Source organism: Psammomys obesus, unplaced genomic scaffold (genome assembly GCF_907164565.1).
Source record: "Psammomys obesus unplaced genomic scaffold, mPsaObe1.curated_primary_1811, whole genome shotgun sequence".
Lineage (NCBI taxonomy): Eukaryota > Metazoa > Chordata > Mammalia > Rodentia > Muridae > Psammomys > Psammomys obesus.
Genome location: NW_026596152.1, coordinates 1,656,377 through 1,675,477, shown reverse-complemented (window position 1 = coordinate 1,675,477; position 19,101 = coordinate 1,656,377). Strand labels below are relative to the sequence as shown.

The 19,101-nt window shown below is 56.1% G+C and overlaps 2 protein-coding genes and 5 non-coding genes across 7 annotated transcripts; 3 read left to right on the top strand and 4 right to left on the bottom strand.

The window, feature by feature from the left end:
* Window positions 1–1,533: 1,533 nt before the first annotated feature.
* Borcs6 (BLOC-1 related complex subunit 6) lies at window positions 1,534–3,319 on the top strand. Its single transcript, XM_055594460.1, has one exon. The coding sequence runs from the start codon at window positions 1,585–1,587 to the stop codon at window positions 2,665–2,667; it is 1,083 nt and encodes a 360-aa protein (XP_055450435.1). The 5' UTR covers window positions 1,534–1,584; the 3' UTR covers window positions 2,668–3,319.
* A 563-nt stretch (window positions 3,320–3,882) lies between these two features.
* Window positions 3,883–3,956, bottom strand: Trnai-aau (transfer RNA isoleucine (anticodon AAU)). The gene has a single exon. It is a non-coding gene; the product is annotated as a tRNA-Ile (tRNA).
* Window positions 3,957–4,303: 347 nt separating this feature from the next.
* Trnat-agu (transfer RNA threonine (anticodon AGU)) lies at window positions 4,304–4,377 on the bottom strand. Its single transcript has one exon. It is a non-coding gene; the product is annotated as a tRNA-Thr (tRNA).
* A 179-nt stretch (window positions 4,378–4,556) lies between these two features.
* Trnas-gcu (transfer RNA serine (anticodon GCU)) lies at window positions 4,557–4,638 on the bottom strand. The gene has a single exon. It is a non-coding gene; the product is annotated as a tRNA-Ser (tRNA).
* A 271-nt stretch (window positions 4,639–4,909) lies between these two features.
* Trnaw-cca (transfer RNA tryptophan (anticodon CCA)) lies at window positions 4,910–4,981 on the bottom strand. Its single transcript has one exon. It is a non-coding gene; the product is annotated as a tRNA-Trp (tRNA).
* A 5,188-nt stretch (window positions 4,982–10,169) lies between these two features.
* On the top strand, window positions 10,170–12,207 carry Tmem107 (transmembrane protein 107). Its single transcript, XM_055594244.1, has 5 exons — window positions 10,170–10,523; window positions 10,666–10,733; window positions 10,812–10,912; window positions 11,653–11,749; window positions 11,932–12,207. The coding sequence occupies exons 1-5, from the start codon at window positions 10,437–10,439 to the stop codon at window positions 11,999–12,001; spliced, it is 423 nt and encodes a 140-aa protein (XP_055450219.1). The 5' UTR covers window positions 10,170–10,436; the 3' UTR covers window positions 12,002–12,207.
* Window positions 12,208–12,606: 399 nt separating this feature from the next.
* On the top strand, window positions 12,607–12,742 carry LOC129667044 (U8 small nucleolar RNA). Its single transcript, XR_008718686.1, has one exon. It is a non-coding gene; the product is annotated as a U8 small nucleolar RNA (small nucleolar RNA).
* Window positions 12,743–19,101: the final 6,359 nt, after the last annotated feature.

Below are 19,101 nucleotides of genomic sequence, written 5' to 3'. Positions count from 1 at the left end.
TTGTTGTTGTTGTTTGTTTGTTTGGGTTTATTTTGAATTAGTGAGAAAGAGCATAAAACTGGGTGGGTAGGGAAATGGGAAGGATCTTCAGGAGCTGTGGAGGGAAAACAATTAAAATATATTAGGCAAAGAAAGATAAAGGCCAAATGTATACCGACTCTCACACTAAATGTCATCTTGTTTCAATTTAAAACCCATTTTGGTGGTGGCAAGACATTTTTGGCATGTTTACGATTTCTTGGATTATGTTTAGAAGAGGAGGAAGTCAAGACTTGCAGAAGACGGCTTCTTTGGAAGGAAAAGGTCCAAAGAAAAGAGCAAGAACACGCGAACAGAAGAGACGGGGTAGAAGGGGCTGCAGAGGTCAGGTTGGTGCTGGCAAAACAGGAAAGATTCTGCAATGGTTATCCACAGCAATTGCAGACTTTCCACACAGGATTCCGTTTCAAAAACAGAAGTGCGTGGTGGTATACGCCTTCAACCCCAGCACTTCGGAGGAAGAGGCAGATGGATCTCTTGAGTTTGAGGCCAGCCTGGTCTACAAAGCAAGTCCAGGACAGCCAGGGCTACACAGAGAAACCTTGTCTCTAAAAACAAACAAACCAAACCAAACCAAACAAACAAAACAACGAAAAAAAAAAATACAAAGGGCCCAGAGCTTTGATTGTATTTTGCAGTTGAGAACTTTTCTACCAACTTTCTGCACCACTGAGTTTGGAAAGAACCTGCACTCGCTCCAGAAACTACAGTGCCCTGCGAGACGTGGCCCCTAGAGGCCCGGTCCTCTCCCTCTTCCCATCTTTTTTAGCCCCGGTGTCTTCTCTCTGGAGTTAGGAAAGCGGCTTTTCCCTCAGCTGGCAAGATGGCTGTGACGCTCCTGACGGTCGAGGCTCCCCATCAGAGACCCTCCCCGACCGAGGCCTCCTCTACCTCCAACTACTCACTGTCACAGCCCTTCATTTCTCCCAGAGTGCTTAGCGACAGTTCTGACCTCTTCACCTGCGGAATATTTTCTCTGGTGACATAAAGAAGTCACACTCCAGGGAGTGGCCCCGGGCCTGTCGGTGTCTCCAGGAGGAACCGGGCAGGCGCGTTCCGCTGAGCTGTCTTCATCGGTCTCGGTTCCGCCTCTCTTCCTCGTTACGGGCCACGTTCTGGCGTCCACGCAGAGGGAAGCACCCCCATCCCTAGAACCTCGCGAAATCCCAATCACGATCCCCCGTGGTGCGCAGAACCAGGGCTACCGCGCTGCGGACGCAGAGCCCAGCGCCGCCCCCGCGGGCCCCGGGCGTTTCCGGGTTCGGGTCCTTTAAGAGCCGCCCCTCAGCCTCCCGAGGGGGCGGGGCGGCGAGCGCGCTGCCGCCCCCGAGCCGCCCCCCGACTGGCCCTCACGCGGGCCCCGCAGCGCCGCAACAGCGCTTCTCCCACGACTTCCGGGGGAGCCGACCAATCACGGAGCCCTTCCTGCCCGCACCGCCGGCAGCCGGCAGCCAATCGGCGCGCCGCCGCCAACGCCCCTTAAAGGCGCCGCCGCTGCCCGCGGAGCCCGGCGGGCGACTCGCGGTTCCGGCCCCCACCCGCGCGATGGAGGCCGCCGGGGGGCGGCCCGGGCCGGAGCCGGCCCTCCCTGCCGGAGCGGACCGGCAGGCCGCGGTCGTCGGCGGCAGGCCGTCCCGAGCGCCCGCGAGGCCGCCGTCAGGCCGGAGGGGGTCCGGGGAGGAGGAGTCGGACAGCGTTGGGGCCGCGAGCCGTCGTCACCCCCGGGCGTCCCCGAAGACGTCGAGCGGCGGCCCCGTCCCCCGGCCGGGGCTGGACGCCTGCGGAGACGAGCCCGGCTCCGGGGCGACGCCGTCCGGGGCCGCGGGCCGCCAGGGGCCGCCCGCTTCCGAGCGCGCCCCGCTTCCGTCCCCCTGGCACCGGGAACGCGAGCCCGGCCAGGACCGCCCGCCCCCCGCCCCGAGGGCCTGCCGTCGGGGGAGCCCCGGAGGCCTGGAGATGGATGAGGAGCCGCCGCCGCGAGACGGGGAAGGCTGCGACGACGAGGAGGCGGAGGCGGCCCGGGCCGGCCGCTCCCTCTGCAGCCGCCTCCAGGACAGCCGCAGCCTGGACGGGCTGAGTGGGGCGTGCGGCGGAGGCGCGTCCCCGGCCGCCGGCGAGGCCGGCGCGGGCGGGGGGCGTCGCGCCACCATCTCCAGCCCCCTGGAGCTCGAGGGCACGGTGAGCCGCCACGGCGACCTCACCCACTTCGTCGCCAACAACCTACAGCTCAAGATCCGGCTGAGCGGAGCCCCGCCGCCGCCGCCCCCTGCCTCCGCGCGGCCCTGCCCGACGCCCGCGCCCACCCCCACCATCCCTCCCATCGACCCCGACGTGCTGAGGGATCTGGAGAGGCTGAGTCGCGAGCTGGGCGGCAGGGTGGACCGGCTGCTCCGCGGGCTGGGCGGGGCGGTGCAGGAGCTGACGGCCCTGAGCGTGGGCTGCATCCAGACCTACCGCGACGCGGTGGACTCCCTGGGCGAAGCCGTGGACATGAGCATCAAGGGCATGTACACCCTGCTTGCGCGCTGCGAGGAGCTGGAGCGGGCTTTGCAGCCGGTCCAGGGCTTGGCACGCCAGGTCCGAGATATCCGGCGCACTCTGGAGGTGTTGGAGGCCCTGTGCAAGTGACCAGGAGCCCAGAAGAGAGGCCGTGCCTGACCTGGCCAGGCCAGGGGCCAGTGAGGCCCCTAAGGACTCTTCAGGGAGCCCTGGTGGAACCTGCCTGCCTAGGAGAGGCCTGAACGTTAGAGGGTCTTCCACGAGCGTGCGGGTGGCCTGTGCCCATTCCAAGCCTAAGGAGTGCGAGGGGGGAAGTTGTGAGGTGGGAAGGGCGGTAGCTCTGCCTGTGTCCAGTTGGCCATCTCCCGCTTCCCTGTTCCTCCCGGCGCCTCTCCCGAGCTAGAACGCCGTGCTTGGGAATACAGGCCCGTAGGTCTCCGCTGGAGGGTGGGGAAGACCCCCACGTGTGATCAGGAAGGAAACAGAAGAGGCCCCAGCCCGCCGCGGCTACCTCAAGTGCCGGGCCCTTGTCCACACAGCGCGCAGGCGAGGGCGCACGTCTGCCTGACCTCCTGCTTCTTCCCTCTGGTCCCCTCGAGTGTCGCGGGGCGGAGCCCACGGGAGCCCGGTTCCTGGGGAGGGAGCACGGTGGGGCGGCTCACTGCGCTCAGCGTTCAGGGAGGATCGTTGCTGGTTTTGGAGCCCACCTGTTGTGGAGTGTTCTAAGCAGTTTTTGGCTTTCTGAGTTTTTGTGGAATTAAAGTGCTGCTGCTGCTGCTGAGCCTGAGGCTGTTTTTGTGCGGGTCGAAAGGGCTGAGAAGCCAAAGGAATGGGAATGAAGGCGGGAACTGGGAGCGAGGGGGAGGAATCTTAGGCTACACGGGCAGGTGGTGGTCAGATCTTCAGAAGACCGCACGACGGGCCCAGAGAGCCACTGAGCGCGGAAACACAAGCCAGGCTCTTGAGGGACGGCCTCTGCGCTGCCGACGGGCACCGAGGCTGGGCAGCTCGCTCCCTGGGTTACAGAGGATGCGTAACCCTGGCGGCTCCATCCCTGACGTCAGGAGCAGATTGGAGAGAGCTGTGTCCCAGTCGCAAAGGCTGTCTTCTCACGGTTGACGTAGCACAAAGGCAACGTTTCCCGCACCGCAAGCCACTCCCACACTTGGACAGCGTTCAGGCTCAGAAAGACTGCTGTGTGGAACGTTAAACATCTCGGAAAAATAGCTAGGACCGGTAAGACCTCTTACCAGAGCAGGGCCGAAACTGAGAATTTGCCTATCAGCAGCCGAGGACAAACTAAACCACTCACAGTGGGACTGCTTTTCACTAAAAAGTACCTAGTGGCCCGTACGGGGATCGAACCCGCGACCTTGGCGTTATTAGCACCACGCTCTAACCAACTGAGCTAACCGGCCAGGCGCGGGGAGGCCGCGCTTTTAAAGCTATGTAGAAGCAGAGCCGTCTTCCACCTGGCCAGGGAAATGGCGCTTTCAGGCCAGGTTGTAGAATGGGAAAACGGAACACGCAGACTCGCGGCCTACTCGTTAGCGCTCACGCCGCAATCCTGACAAGCTGAAACCCGCGCTCTGGCCATCTGATCGCTGGGCGGAGCGCAGAGACGGTGTTCCAGCCGCGGCAGGACTCCGAGCGCCCACTCCCGCATAAAAAGCTGCCGGACCCGGGGACTGGGCGCTGAGCTGACGGGCGCGGAGACGGGCTGCAACTCTTCTGGCTTCCGCAAAAGGAGACCGCGGGGTCTCAAAGGCACCGCTGGGATTCGAACCCAGGATCTCCTGTTTACTAGACAGGCGCTTTAACCAGCTAAGCCACGGCGCCCACACGCGGCGGCGGCGGCTGCGCTCCTTGGCCAGGTCAGTTCGAGGGCACACGAGGAAGCAGGCGGCGGCCCTGGCCGGCGCTGGAAAAGAGAGCGCGCGAGATCTGCGCGGCGGCGGGGCCACAGGGGCCGCGTCTGTCCCCGAGGGCAAAACTGAAGGTAGACTCCGGAAGCCACACGACGAGGATGGGATTCGAACCCACGCGTGCAGAGCACAATGGATTAGCAGTCCATCGCCTTAACCACTCGGCCACCTCGTCCCCGGCAGCGGGGCTCGCTCTGGCTTCTCTGAGAGCTGCGCTCCGCGCGAGGCCCCGTGGGTGACCGCGGGCGAGGCCGGAGCCGCGGCGGCGCCGTCCCTCACCGCCGGGGCCCCGGGCGCTGCGGCCGCAGGAGCGCTCCGGAGGTCGCGACAGGAGGCCCTCGCTACGGCACTGGCCCGAGCGTGGTCTCGAAGAGACGATCGCTCGCTGCTGCTTGGACGAGCACAAAGAAGGTCCAAGAAAGGCAACGCGGGCCGTAAAAAGGAGCTGACCCCGACGTGATTTGAACACGCAACCTTCTGATCTGGAGTCAGACGCGCTACCGTTGCGCCACGAGGCCGGCCGGCCACTGGCGTGGACGGGTCCCCTCATGGCCACTCTAGGCGTCCCGCGGGGGCCGCGCAGGGGTGCTCCCGTCACCCAGAGGCCAGCCCTGGCGTGGCCTGCGGCTCTCCCCGCCACGGCCTGCTGAAAGGGTCCCCGTCCGCTCGCCGTTCCGGACCCCGCTGCTGCCTCCTGTCCCCGGCCTGGCCACTTCCTCCCAGGCCCCCGCGTGCCGTGCCAGGCCAGGCCGCAGTGAGCCACTCGTCCTTGCCTCCTTCCTCTCCTCCACGCGCTTATCCTCGCAGTCCTCGGAGGCAGATGCGGGGATTTCTAGGAGCTGGAGGCCGGCAAGAAGGAGTTCCAGGTCAGCCAGGGGCCGGACGGTGAGAGCCCGTCTCAACAGCAAAAGGAAACCGCCTTTTCTCCTTTATTAAAACAGCGAGTGAAGAGTGAAGTCCGCGTGTGGTGGCCAGCCTTGTAATTCAGCCCCAGAGGACCGCGAGGCAGGGCAAGCTCAGATTCAAGGCCAGCCTGGGCTGCGCAGCGATACAATGTCTGGAAAGAACACAAAGGCCTGGTGTGCCTGCACCAGCCACGCTGGTCTCCAAGCCCGCGGCCAGTTTGTTTGTATCTGATGGAGTAAAGCCAAACACTAACACGACGGCTTCTGTGTAAGGAAAGAGGGACTCGGAGGACTCCAGGTGACAGACAGCTCTGTAAGATTTTTGCTTTGGAATCGTGTACATGGTTAACATCAGTATAAAATGAAATTGAAAAGTGAGGATGGCAGCCTGGGGACAGGCCCTTGATGCCCACCTGTGCCAGTCTGTAGGCGGTTCTCTCAGGTGCTAGTGGCTCATGCCCAGCCTCTCCTGGCACGCCCTCTGGAGCTGCCAGCACTGTCCCACGGTCTGGGCAGTCCTCAGCTCCGCTGAGCCTGGAGGAAAGGGAGGGGTCACAGCAGCACCTACTGCGCGCTGTAATGGCAGAGCCGGCCACGGCCAAGGCAGCCTAGGTCAAAACATCCACAAGCACCGCACAGGAATTTCCTCTGTCCGGGCCGGGGCCGCCCGTGATCCTAAGGGAGCCGGATGTCCCTGCCAGGCAGGCTCCCGAGGACGGGAAGGGAAGGTCTTCTGACATCACCACAGCAGTGCCACAACTCTTTTGGGAGGTGCTGGCACAGGCCTCCACTGTGATGGCTGAGCTTAGGACAGGTTGCCAACGCATGTCCATTCTGAGCAGCTCATCTCCAGACCGACCCAGTAAACCCAGGGGGCTGGTGCCCAACAAGTGAGGCCAAGGGCTGCTGGCTGCCAACAGTGTGCCAGGACACTCTGTGTTCCCTCCCAACAGCGGCGATTTGAGCTTTCAGATAATGTTAGCATCCAGGGCCACTTTTCCTGATTCCTGTCTTTATAAAAATCTCAGATACTCTTCTCTCTCCCTCCTCTCTCTTCTCACTCTCTGTCTATCCCACAATGTCTCTGTCTCTCTCTCCCCCAGGGTGTGTGTGTGTGTGTGTGTGTGTGTGTGCTCCCGCACACCTCACAAATACTAGCAGGCTGTGAGTCCAGACCTGAAGTGAGAGACCATTAGAAGATGGGGTGACTACCGGTCACCTGTAGTACTGCCTATGTCCACAGGGTGGCACTAAAATGAAAACTAAAAACTCTGACACAGCTTTTCTAGGGCAGGCTTCTGAGAACAAAGGTCGTGGAAAATGACAGGGGAGACCTACAGCGCCCGCTTCATTTCATTACCGTATAACAGGAAGCGAGACTACCTAGAGTCTACCATGTAGTCGGCCCTTAGCATGGAACCTACTAAAAGAAGAAAACCCCAAGATTCCAGATGCTAGAACCCCTGACCCCACAGCCACACCAAGACCTTTTCCCTCTAAATAACTCTCATGGGTCATGGCACATAGCAGAGATCCCAGCACTTGGGAGGCTGAGACAGAAAAATGGCCACGAGCACAAATTCACCCTCAGTGACTACAGAGTGAGACCCCATCTTTAAAAACAATAATAAATCAATATTTCTAGATCTCCTGATTCCCTCTACTCCAATTCACTTGCTTGCTTCCATCCCGATTCCAGGCTCAGCCTGTCCCTTCTAGACGTTTCTTTCATACCTTCCTCACTCTACTGAACATCTATTTCCCATGTTGCAGCCAGAGTCCAGAATACAAACACGTCTTTCTGCCTATCTGCAGAAGCTGGGGAAATTTGGCTCCAGTCTTTTCCCCCTCGGCAGGCCTCCTTTCTGCCTGGCAAACAAAGAGGGTTATCTAGCCCCGCCCTCTGTCTGGAATGTTGTTTCCCCAGGTCTCCTCTGGGCTGACTCCAATCTTCAAAAGCAAGTCCTACCCTCTCCTGACTCGCCTTCCTCACTGATGTCAGCTTCTGGTCCCTGGGGATGGTCATCAGCTGCACAAGGCACAAGCCACGGGCAGGGGGAGACAGTAGCTCTACCGCAGCACTTTTAAATCCTGTGATAGAGCATACAAACAACTCCCCTCTCGTTAGATGAATAAATAATGAATGAATGGGTACTATAGCTGGGTGTGGTGGTAAACACTTTTGACCCCAGCACTCTGGAAATCAGAGATCCAGAGGCAGGTGGGTTTGTGGGTTTGAGGGCCAGCCTAATCTACAGAGTGAGTTCTAGGAAAGCCGAAGCTACGCAGTGAGACCCTATCTCAAACAAAACAAAATCAAAAAATGTTTGTTACCCCTGGCTGTCTTGACTGTGTCACCACATGAAGCTAAGAGGTGACTTGATTAAATTAATTAACTTTTTTTTTTTTTTTGGTTTTTCAAGACAGGGTTTCTCTGTGTATGTAGCCTTGGGTGTCCTGTATTCACTTTTGTAGAGCAGGCTGGCCTAGAACTCACAAAGATCTGCCTGCCTCTGCCTCCCAGAATGCTGGGATTATAGGAGTGTGCCACCACACCTGGCTTCTGTAACTTATTTTAAACACTTTTTTTTGGGGGGGGGGTGCACAGGAGTTCACTGTGTACCTAACTCTAACTCCTCCTGAGCGCTAGGTCTAAAGTGCCACCATGCCTAGAAACTTATTTTAAATTGAGTTTGAGTGTGTGTCTGTGCGTGCTTTGAGGCTGGAGTAACAAGAGGTTGTGAGCAGCACAGCAACATTGGTACTGAGAACTGAATTTAGGAGGAGCAGTCCATGTTTCTTTCAAGTTAGGGTTTCTCTGTGTAGCCTGGCTGTCCTGGAACTTGCTTTGTAGGCCAGGTTGGCCCCGAACTCAGAGATCTGCCATCTCTCTATCACCCCTCCTCTGGGTGCTGGGATTCATCCCTGGCACTAGGATTAACCCGAGCCGTATCTCCAGCCCTGGCTTTTTCTTTTACTGAAACAGGCTCTTATATAACCCAGCTCCGCCTAGAGCTCACAATATAACTGGACATGACCTTGGATTTCCAACCCTCTTTGCTCTACCTCCCAAATGCTGGGGATGTAGGTGTTTGGCCCTTTTCCAGCTTAAGAATCAATCTCCTATTAGAGAGCTATGAAGTTTTCCTGTATGGGAGCGTGAGTGGAGCGCAGCAGTAAAGCATTTGTTTAGCATTCTCACGGCGGCACACTCAGAACATGCAGGGGCAGAGCGCGCAGGGGACTGAGTGCACAGGGGACTCGGTGCTCTAAAGCTTGTCTCAGAATATCATCCCACCTGTTAACACCCTACCACTCGGGAGGGAGGGCGGGGGCACAGCTCCACACAGGGGCCTTACCTATATGAACAGGTCTGGAGTTTTTCCCCAAAGCTGAAAAACAAAACCAGGAAATCACACTTTCACAATGCTGTTTTCTAAGTTACAAACCCTGGGCAAATTTTGCCAAGCATCCTACCACAGTCTTTTAAAATAAAAGTGTGTGTGTGGTGGGGGGGTGTCTTTTACCTGGTTTGGGATGGCATGTCACGTCAGATTTGTTCCCTTCATTCAGGAGCGCTCCAGCCTGCCTTTCGTGACCTTTAACTAAGATACGTTGGCTCTGAATTCTAAATATTTTTCGCTCATTGGCTTAGGAAAAGGAAACCTATTTATTACTTTAGGGTGTTGGAAGGCCCTGCTGTTTGAGGCTGCAGTCCTCTCGGTCTGGAGAGCCATCCTGAGCTCCGTGTTAAGGTGCAGGACTCTCTCTCCCCAGCAGGGCCTCCTGCTCTCTGCCTGACTTCATCTGGAGAGTGTCTTTAGACACAGACGCCCCAGCCACATTTGGCATGTGGCCTCCGACACAGCTCCCTGCTGGCTCTCCCCTCCCTGCGCCTATAGGATAGTTAGGACTGTGTTCCCCTTCATACGGCAGGAGCGTGCTGGTGGATGCAAATCAAGCGTCCTCCAAGTGCCCAGTTCCAACCAGTTATGTACACCTCTCCTGGCAGTCCCCTCCCCAAGGGGTGTACAGCCTCTGCTCTCCGGAATTAAAGCTGAACTAGCTCCCTGCAGTGGTTCCCGGGAGACAGAAACATATTTCTTCTCGTGTTTAGGCCAATTCCTTGAAACAAAAATTTAGGAATTACGTTTTCAAAGCTCTCTGATATTATTCTAAGTGTTACCGTTTAATGCTTGTTATTTATAGCACCCATTGCCTTGCAGGTTTTTTCATGTTTGTCATCAATCTTCCTGCCTAGAACATGAGCTGGAAGGAGAGACTTTAGCTTATTGTCGACGCTCTCAGAGCCAAGCAGAGGGCCCGGCCCTTGGGAGAGATCTATAGATACTTGTTGAACGAATGAAGTCAGAAGCAGCCCTGAGCCCTGTCTTTTACACACGAGTGAAAAGGCGCGAAGAAAAGGGGAGAAGAGAGGCTGTGGGCTAGGAGGTCCGTTGACGACGCGCCTCGATCGTGAACCGTGGAGGTGGTGAGAAGCTTCCGATCTGTCCCAAGTCACCCTAGCAACAGGTTCTTGGTCTGTAACTGGGCAGGGCCCGGGCCTGGCATCCCAAAGGCAGAGTAAACTGGGCGGTGGGTCAGGGCCCCACTCTTCACCCTCTCTGGTCCCCTGGGTTCCCGAGTGTCCTACCCTAACCGAGAGAGACAGATCTCTCGGGAAACCGAGGCAAGTGTGTGGGGAGGAATCAGAGCCGTTCCCCCGCCAAGCGTGGGGCTGGGGCTGGGGCTGGGGCTGGGGCTGGGGCTGGGGGCAGAGGGCGCCTCTGACAACCGGGGCCCGGGTGACCCGACACGGGGCGAACACGTCACAGCCTCCCCTCCCGCTCGGGAGAGGGGAGGACCGTGCGCTCCCCCCGGCGGCAGGAGGCGGCGCACCGCCCGCGGGTGCCCGGACGGGTACCGAGCGCGCCGTGCTCTCGCGAGACTTCCGGGAACCGCTGCGGGGCGCCCGCGGACGCAGTTGCCACGGCAACCGGGCGGCGCCTGAGCGCGGGAAGCGGTCCGGCCTGCGGGCAGTGGGAGGCCTCCCTGGGCCCCCGAGGCCATGGGTCGGATCTCCGGGCTCGTGCCCTCGCGGTTCCTGACGCTCTTGGCTCATCTGGTGGTTGTCATCACTTTGTTCTGGTCCCGGGTAAGACGCGGGCGGGACGCGCGCTCTCACCCGGGGTGGGTGGCCGCAGCTCCGCTCGGTCCACCAGCCCCCGCGCCCCCCCAGCCTGTCCCCCAACCCCATCCGTCTTCTGACGTCTCTGCCTTTCTGCCCGGCTCGCCAGGAGAGCAACATCCATGCCTGCCTGCCTCTCCAGTTCACCGCCGAGGAGTATGAGAAGCAGGACATCCAGTGAGCTCTTGGGGCGGGGCAGTGCAGGGGTCCCCAGAGGACTGCGGAAGGCCCGACCCAGCTCCTTTCTCTCTGCAGGCTGGTGGCGGCCCTGTGCCTCACCCTGGGGCTCTTTGCAGTGGAGCTGGCCGGCTTCCTCTCCGGAGCGTCCATGTTCAATAGCACCCAGAGCCTCCTCTGTATCCTTTCTGCCCGCCCCGCGTCCCCGTGGGGCTCCTCCCCATCACCGCCGCCCTTCCCACCTCTGTAGACCACCTCTCATCTGTGGGCACAGGTGGGAGGTTTTAGACAGTGTGCGGGAATGGACGGGCTTCACACATTTGTTAAACCCTGCTGTGAGCCAGGTTCTGGCGATCCCCAGATGGGAATAAAACCGTTTTCTCCCGTTTGAGGGGGAGGCAGATACTCCTCTGTGGGAGTGTAAAATACAGAGCACCGTGAGAACTCAGAAGGGAACAGGAAAATGGAGCACACGGGAAGGTTCGCCATGGCTGGAGGTGCCGCGGGCCTCTTGACCCCCAGCACTAGGGAGGCAGGAGCAGGTGGCTTTCTGAGTCCCAGGCCAGCCTGTCCAATAGTGAGTTCCAGGACAGCCGGGGCTACACAGAGAAACCCTATCTCAAATAAAAAAGGCAGCTTTTAACTCTAGAACTGTGGACAAGGAGGACGAGGGCACCGGAGAAGTTCCCACAGTGTACCGGGCCTGGTATTGCGGCGTGGCCTGGGGCATCTGTGACGATAGCCTCCCCAGAGGGTCAGGGAGAGGCCCCATCGGAGCACACTGTCCATTCTCGCAGAGGGCATGCCTGCCAGCTCCGGCGCTTGCCTTATGGGAAGGGAACAAGAGATGCACTCGGGTCCAGATATCAAAGGAGTCGGCCACTGCCTGTTGCTTTCCTTGACTGTGTTGTGTTCTAAGCCATTGCAGCCCACTGTAGCGCCTCTGTGGCCCTATCTTTCTTCATATTCGAGCGATGGGAATGTACCACATACTGGTACATTTTTGCCTTCTGCAGGTGCTGTGGCACTCAGTATTTAAAATGGGGGTTGGAAAGGCTTATCCCAACCTGCCTTCCTGCATGGGTGAAATTAGTAGTGTTCTAAGGTTTCATGCCCATCCCCAAAGCCACTCCCATGTAAGGTTTGGAGGTTTGGGTATTTGGGTGAAGGAGTCCTGAACCCACCCTTTTTTTCACAGTGCCTTCCCAGCTGTCACCGAAACTGCTTTATTCATCGCTGTCTTTGGGCTGAAAAAGAAAGCTTTCTGATCACGACCCCGATGTAGGGACTAAGGCTGGAAAAGTGAAGGGCTTCCTCCCATGGCTGGAAGAAGAAAGGCGAAGGTTTCAGTTTTCTCTCTCCCTATCCTTTTGCCTCTCCCAACTGCTGCTAAGCAGAGTTGGCTGCGTTGGGATCAGCTCTCTCAAATCTTGGAGTATAATTTTATTACAGCTTTATAATAAAATATTTTATAATAAAAGCAAGACTTTTACTGTTTTTCAGAAGACAATGGGTGGGCGTAGAAGCTGGTGTGAAGGCTTCTTACTAGCTTTACTGTACCTGATCTTCGTTGGGATGCTTCTATTCGGATTTTTACGGTACAATCCGGGCGGAAGTAAGTGGGCGGAGCTATGTAAATAAGCACGGATCGCAGCGCTCCTTCACCCGTGTGAGTGGCGCATTCTGGGAGGATTTTGTTCTCCCCTTTTGGCGCCGAGTGGGAATATAAATTATTTCAAGCGACTTGTGATCAGATGTTCGTGTTGGGGTGCGGGAACCGCAGGTCCCCGGGCCCTGCCCCGGGTCGAGTGCTCACCGTCGCTGTAACGGGAGGGGCCGTCGTTGCTGAGGCAGGGCCCGCCGGCGGCCGGCATCGTCAGGAGGTTAATCCTTGCCTGTTCCTCCTCGCGGAGGGCAGAGAGAAAATGATGATCGGAGCGCGCATGACCTGCTGATTAGCAGTTCCGCGCGGCCGGGGCCCGACAACACCCCGGCCGCTCCCGTCTGATTCCCTGGCGATCACCTTGTCTCGTGTGCACTGGCAGAGCGTCTCCCCGGCCCCTCCGGCGGGGCTCGGCCCGGCCCCGGCCGGTCCCTAGTCACAAGTTCAAGTCCCGCCTAGTCTCCCTGGTGTGTTTCCAGCCGGCCAGGGCTGCGTGGTAAGGGAACTAAACGCGAAGCCTTACGAAGCTTCCTGGTAACACATGTGCCGTGACACACAATTTCCTGCTCCAGACCGTCACGTCCACCTCGGAATTCTCACGGATTTCCGATTCACGGGGTCAAAACTGTTCTGTTTGACACACACGGGCCGCTCCCTCCAGCAGCGCACAAACTAAAATGGGATGCAGGGAGGATTGGCATGGCCCCCGGGCAAGGATGGCACGTTCCTGAAGCATCCGTAGTTTTCAGTGATGTTTTCCTGTTCTGCTGAGACACCACATCCACGGGGAAGGCAGATGTTAGCTGCCTGTACAATTTAAAACATGAGCTCATTTCCCTGTAAAGGGGGAAATTAGAAGTAATAGAAGTCTGGCATGGTGGTGCACATCCTTGGCCCCAGCATGGAGGAGGAAGGCCAGAGGTAACATTGTTGCAGATGAGTCCTGAGAGTGTTAGAATTGTTACGTTGTCACCACAATCCGTGTCTAACTCAACAAGTCATTCAGCTAATCCAGGATTTTTTTTTTTTTTAGTCTTATTTATACAAGCACACAAAAATAGCTAACAATTTCATAGTATTTTTGGTTTTGTTTTTCAAGACAGGATTCCTCTGTGCAGCTCCTGGCTGTCCTAGAACTTGCCCCGTAGACCACGCTGGCCTGGAACTCACAGAGATCCACGTGTCTCTGCCTCCCAAGTGCTGAGATTAAAGGCGTGCACCACCGCACCGCAGTTGAGAGACAGCTCAGTGATAAGACGACCAGCTTCGAATCCCAGCACCCCTGTGGCAGCTGGCTCCAGTCCCAGGGGGTCCGAGGCCTTGTCCTCTTCTCCATGGCCTCTAGCACATGCCTGCTGCACAGATACGTGTGCAGGCAAATACTTACACGTAAAATGATAACACATAATATTGCAGGGTTTGGGGTGGAGCTCAGCGAGAGTGTTAACTAGCATGGCCCTGGGGATGCTCCCCGAGGAAGAATATGCTTTACTATTTGTTGGCGCAGTGAAATATGTAATATATATATGAATGCTTTTCCAGAGACACACCTGGCCCAACCATTCCATGAAATATTCACCACCAGTTACTGTATTTTTTGTTTTTGTTTTCGAGACATGATTTTTTTTTTTTTTTTCTGTGTAACAGTCCTGGCTGTCCTCTGTAGACCAGGCTGGCCTTGAACTCACAGAGATCCGCCTGCCTCTGCCTCCCTGAGTGCTGGGATTAAAGGCGTGCATCACCCTGCCTGGCTTCGAAGCTCATTCAATAGATATTTTGTGCAGGTCTGTTTGTGGAGGGATTCATGAGTGTGTGGCTGTGTGCATGCCTGTCGGTCACAGACGTCATTCCCCAGGAGCCATCCCTCTGGCTTATTTTGCTTTTGTTTGGAGACAAGGTCTCTAAGTGGTACCTTCCCCACGCTGGGATTACACGTTCGTGCCCCATGCCCACACCTGGCTTTTGGGCGCAAGAGTGCACACTCAGGTCTACGTGCTTACAAGATAAGTGCTGAAGCTGAACTCTCTTCACCTTCTGGTGTTTAAAATAACTAAATAGAGTGTGTGGCAATCGCCGGGGACACAGTCCTGGGCTGTCTCTCCCCTGCTTGCCCATTAAATAAAGGCTGGTGGTTACTGTCTGCTTGTCCTCCTCCTCTTCTTGTGGGGCTGAGGATTGAACTCAGGACCTCACAGCCCATCCAGTCCCGCCGCTGCCACCACCATTCCTTCTTAATTACAATTCATTATTGTACGTGTGTGGCCACAGGCGCGTGGAGTTCAGAAGACACGTTAGTCATGGGAGCAGGTGTGTTCATCCTCTGAATTAACCCTCCTTTTTTTTTTTTCCCTTTAATCTCTCTCTTTTTAAAAATATTTTCTTTGTTTTAATTTTATGTACCTTGGTGGTTTGTCTGCGTGCATGTCTGTGTGAGGGTGTCAGATCTTGGACACCCTCAGACAGTTGTGAGCTTCCATGTGGGTGCTGGGAATTGAACCAGGGTCCCTCCCCCTCTCTCTCTAAAGTCTCATGAATCCCACACTGCTGGGAACTTGCACTGGAGCTCCTCCTGGCCTAGAATATTTGATCCTCATATCTCTGTCTCCCGGTGTTGAGATTACATGAAGGATTGGTCAACCACACTTGGGGTTTGTGGCATTGGGGCTGAAACTTAAGGTCACGTGCATGCTGGGCAAGCATGTTCCCATCTGGTTTGCCCTTCGCTTCCCACCCCCAGTTACCCCTCTAGTCCTTAAATACAAACTAGAGCTTTTGTTTAACTGTGGAATGGCAGCTCGGAACCAAGATGCTTCCTTGCCATCAAAAAGTCACTCAGCCTCCCTCCGTCTTGGGTCCCGCATCAATATGTCAACACCAGAGGACTTAACTCGGCATCAGAAACAGATTTTCATTTTGCTGTGATGTTAGTGGCTTTCTAGCTCTGAGGACTATTTATTTTTGGTTCTCTTGAGACAGGATCTGTCTATTTTGGAGACCTGTCCTGGAACTTGCTATGTAGATTGGGCTGGCCTTGAAATCACAGATCTGCCTGCCTCTGCCTCCTGACCTCGGGGATTAAAGGTGTTCGCCAACATGGCCAATAGACCTCAGGACTGGTTTGCAGCCCTCTTCATGGCTGGGGGAAGAAAGCCTGCAGCCAGAACCGATGGGGAGGCCGTGCAGCCTGGGAGCTGAGGGTGCTCTCCTGCCAGGCACCCCAGCTCTGCAGTTGTCTGACACTGTCTGTGAGGGTGCTAGGCTGCCAGGGCTGTGCTTCCTGCAAGGCTGGGCATCTCGAAGCTTGAGCAGTGGCTGTCTGGCTTGTGCTGAACTTGCTACTTCTCAGTAATAAATACTTTGATGGGGTGTGGAAGGGGGTGCCACGCACGTCAGCTCACAGCTGACCTGGTGCAGCTTTAAGGAAGGTCAAGAGAATCTAGGCAGGGAGCCGGTGGGAGGGTAGTAGATTGGCAGAACTAGGACCGCTCCTCGGGGCCTTTTCCACGAGCTGACAGATCATGGGTGACGGGTGTGTTTTTCACCATTCGGGCATCCTTTTCCTAACGATGGCACCCTGTTTGCCTTTTGCAGCCCCCTCCCATTCGTGTGTCTGTGCTCAGGGAGAGGCTGGCAGTCACCCCTCCTAACCCTCTTTGATTCAGGCGTGACTAGGTGGCCTAAACCTGGCCATCTCAGCATCCCTGCCTCCCTTCTCCAGTGATTCACTGAACCCTGACCCTAACAAGCCAAGGACTTGCACTGCACATTTTGGGAGAGAGAGGCTTAGGCTCCGTGACCACAGTAACTCTTGTAAACGAAAACATTTAACTGGAGCTGGCTTTCAGGCTCAGAGCTTTAGTCCATTGTCCTCATGGCCATGGCGGGAAGCATGGCTGTGTGCGGGCAGACATGGCGCTGGAGAAGAAGCTGAGAGTTCTACATCTGGGTCCACAGGCAGCAGAGGGAGACTGAGGCACGCTGGCCAGACCTGAGCTTCTGGGACCTCAAAGCCCACTCCCACAGTGACACACTTCCTCTGACAAGACCACACTTCCTCACAGTGCCCTTCCCTTAGAGCCAAGCTTTCAAACGCATGAGCCCATGGCAGCCATGCATAGTCAGACCACTACAGGCTCTGGTAAGTAAGCTGGTTAAAGCATGCGGGAGCTAGTGCTCTGGAGAGGGCGCGGTGGGCACAGGCTGGCACAGCCCTTGCTGAGGACTCAGTTCTGGGTTCTAGCACTGATACCATGCAGTTCACAACAACCTATAGCTCCAGCTCCGGGGAGTGCTGACACCTCTGGCCTCCATGGCACCTGAACTCATGGGCATATATCCACACACAGACACACACACAGCACACACACACACAACACACACACACACACACACACACACACACACAATTAAAAAAAAAAAGACCAGGAATTGTGGTGTATGCCTTTAGTCTCAGTGCTTGGGAAGTAGAGGCAGGAGGATCTCTGTGAGTTGGGGTTCCTGATCTACATAGCAAGCTCCAAGACAGCCATACTACATACAGAAATCCTGTTCAATAAATAAGTAGGTAAATAAATAATAAATACTTTCTAAAAGATAAAACAAAGGATAGGTAGGGGCTAGTGAGATGGTTCAGTGGGTAAAGGGACTCACGGGTTCCTCTGTGTTCACCTCCCCTCTCACCTCGTGCTGCCCTTTCTTTGTCCTGATCCTAAATTTTAGACGATTCTTTTTATTTTTCCTATCCCCAAACAATGGACTTTTGTTGTTCTCTCAAGACATAGGTCCAGCTGTGCAGCTGGCCGGGCACAGAACTTTCAGTTCTCCTGCCTCAGTGTTGGTGACCTGACTTTTCGGCTAGAAGTGCTTTCCTGACCACCTGGGACCCACCCTGTAGAAGGAGACAATCATCTCTCCCTCCAGCTTTGGCCTGCACTCTTCGCTAGCTGCTAGTGGCCCAACAGCTTTGCTGCCCTCTGACCTTGGTATCAAAAGCTATGCTGTCTTTGTTCTCCCGTCCACATAAGCAGTTTGTAGCTTTACCAAAGTAGAGAGAGCTATCCCAGTCACCAGGGTGTGGCCGCAGCCTTTCCTAGTTACCTCAGAATCAGCTCCTTGTTGGAGGGGCGGTCTTAGGTGTTTTCCCTAAGCAGCTCAGAAGCCATCGTTAGGGCTTTAACCTGCTACAGTTAGCTGCCTTGAGCCCAGCTCTGGTGGCTGGTGGTGAGGCCTGTAATCCCAGCCCTTGGGAGGCAGAGGCAGGCGGCTCTCAGAGTTGGAGGTCAGCCTGGTCTACAGAGTGAGTTCCAGGACAGCCAGGGTTACACAGGGAAACCCTGTCTCAAAAAACCAAAACAAACAAACCAAACCAAACCAAACCAAACCGCTGCATTAGCAGCAAGGTAAGCGGAAGGACGCTGGTGTCTCACATAGGTTCTTCCGCTCTTTGTGTCGGGAGGGACAGCTGCCCTGCTGTCCTTCTGCCTCTCTGTCCAGCCACACAGCTGGACGCAGATCCTTTTGTCCACCCTTCTCAGTGCTCCTAACTCAGCCACAAAGCCTTAACCTTCTTTAAGCGCCAGCTTCCGTTGTCACAGCTATCTGTCCCAAAGCTTGCAGCTCTCACTTCTCTCTTCCTACCTAGAGCCAGCTTCTTTCTCACTAGAACCTGGGAAGCTGAAGTCAGAGCACACCAAGTTCAAGGCCAGTCGGAACTTCATAGGGAAACAAGTGAATAGTCAAAGGTCTTTGTGTGTGTGTGTGTGTGTTTGTTTGTTTTTTAAATTTTGAAACAGGGTCTTAGTATATATCTTTGGCTGGCCTGGACCTTTATATGTAGACCAGGCTGACCCTGAACTCACAGGGGCTCTCCTGCCTCTGCCTTTCAAAGGTTGGGATTAAAAGCTCTTACACTTAGTTTTTTGAGGTGTTTTGTTTTGTTGGTTTGTTTTGTTAGTTTTTCCAGACAGGGTTTCTCTGTGTAACCCTGGCTACCCTGGAGGTCACTCTGTAGACCAGGCTGGCCAGGAACTCACAGAGATCCGCCTCCCTCTGAGTCTCGCCAAGTGCTGGAGTCAAAGGCGTGTGCCACCACCATCTGGCTTGACTTAGGTTTGTTTTTTTTTTTAAGATTAATTTGAAAGCCAGGTATAGTGGAGTACCCTTTTAATCCCAGAACTTGGGAGGCAGAGGCAGGCGGATCTCTGTGAGTTCAAGGCCAGCCTGGTCTATAGAGCAAGCTCCAGGACAGCCAGGGCTACACAGAGAAACCCTGTCTCGAAAACAGAAATTATTTTTAATTGTGTGTGTGTGTGTGTGTGTGTGTGTGTGTGTCTGTGTGTGTATGGGTGTGTGCATGTGAGTGCAGGTGCCCTCAGGGGCCAAAGGCACTGTGGGGTCTCCTGTAGCTGGCATCGCAGGTGTGTGTGAGCTGCCAGGTGTGCGCACTGAAGTCCAGCCCTCCAGACTCCGTTCTTAGCCGCAGAGCCATCTCTGCAGCCCTTAGGGTTGGGTTTGCTTCTTTGAGGCAGGGCACCTCTGCACAGCTTCACCCTAGCTGCTGACTGACATGGGAGGAGCTGGCCCCTGTGGGCAACGGCACCCACAGGCAGATGAGTGTAGGCTGTATGAAGACACTGGCTGTGTGGGGGCGCTGGCTGTGTGTGGGGACGCTGGCTGAGGTGAGGACACTGGCTGTGTGGGGGCACT

Excerpts from the sequence above, each read along its gene's own strand:
- Borcs6 (XM_055594460.1), top strand. The coding sequence starts at position 1,585 with ATGGAGGCCGCCGGGGGGCGGCCCGGGCCGGAGCCGGCCCTCCCTGCC.
- Tmem107 (XM_055594244.1), top strand. The coding sequence starts at position 10,437 with ATGGGTCGGATCTCCGGGCTCGTGCCCTCGCGGTTCCTGACGCTCTTG. Across the intron at positions 10,524-10,665 it reads TCACTTTGTTCTGGTCCCGG|GAGAGCAACATCCATGCCTG; the intron begins GTAAGACGCGGG and ends CCGGCTCGCCAG. Across the intron at positions 10,913-11,652 it reads TAGCACCCAGAGCCTCCTCT|CCATTGCAGCCCACTGTAGC; the intron begins GTATCCTTTCTG and ends TTGTGTTCTAAG.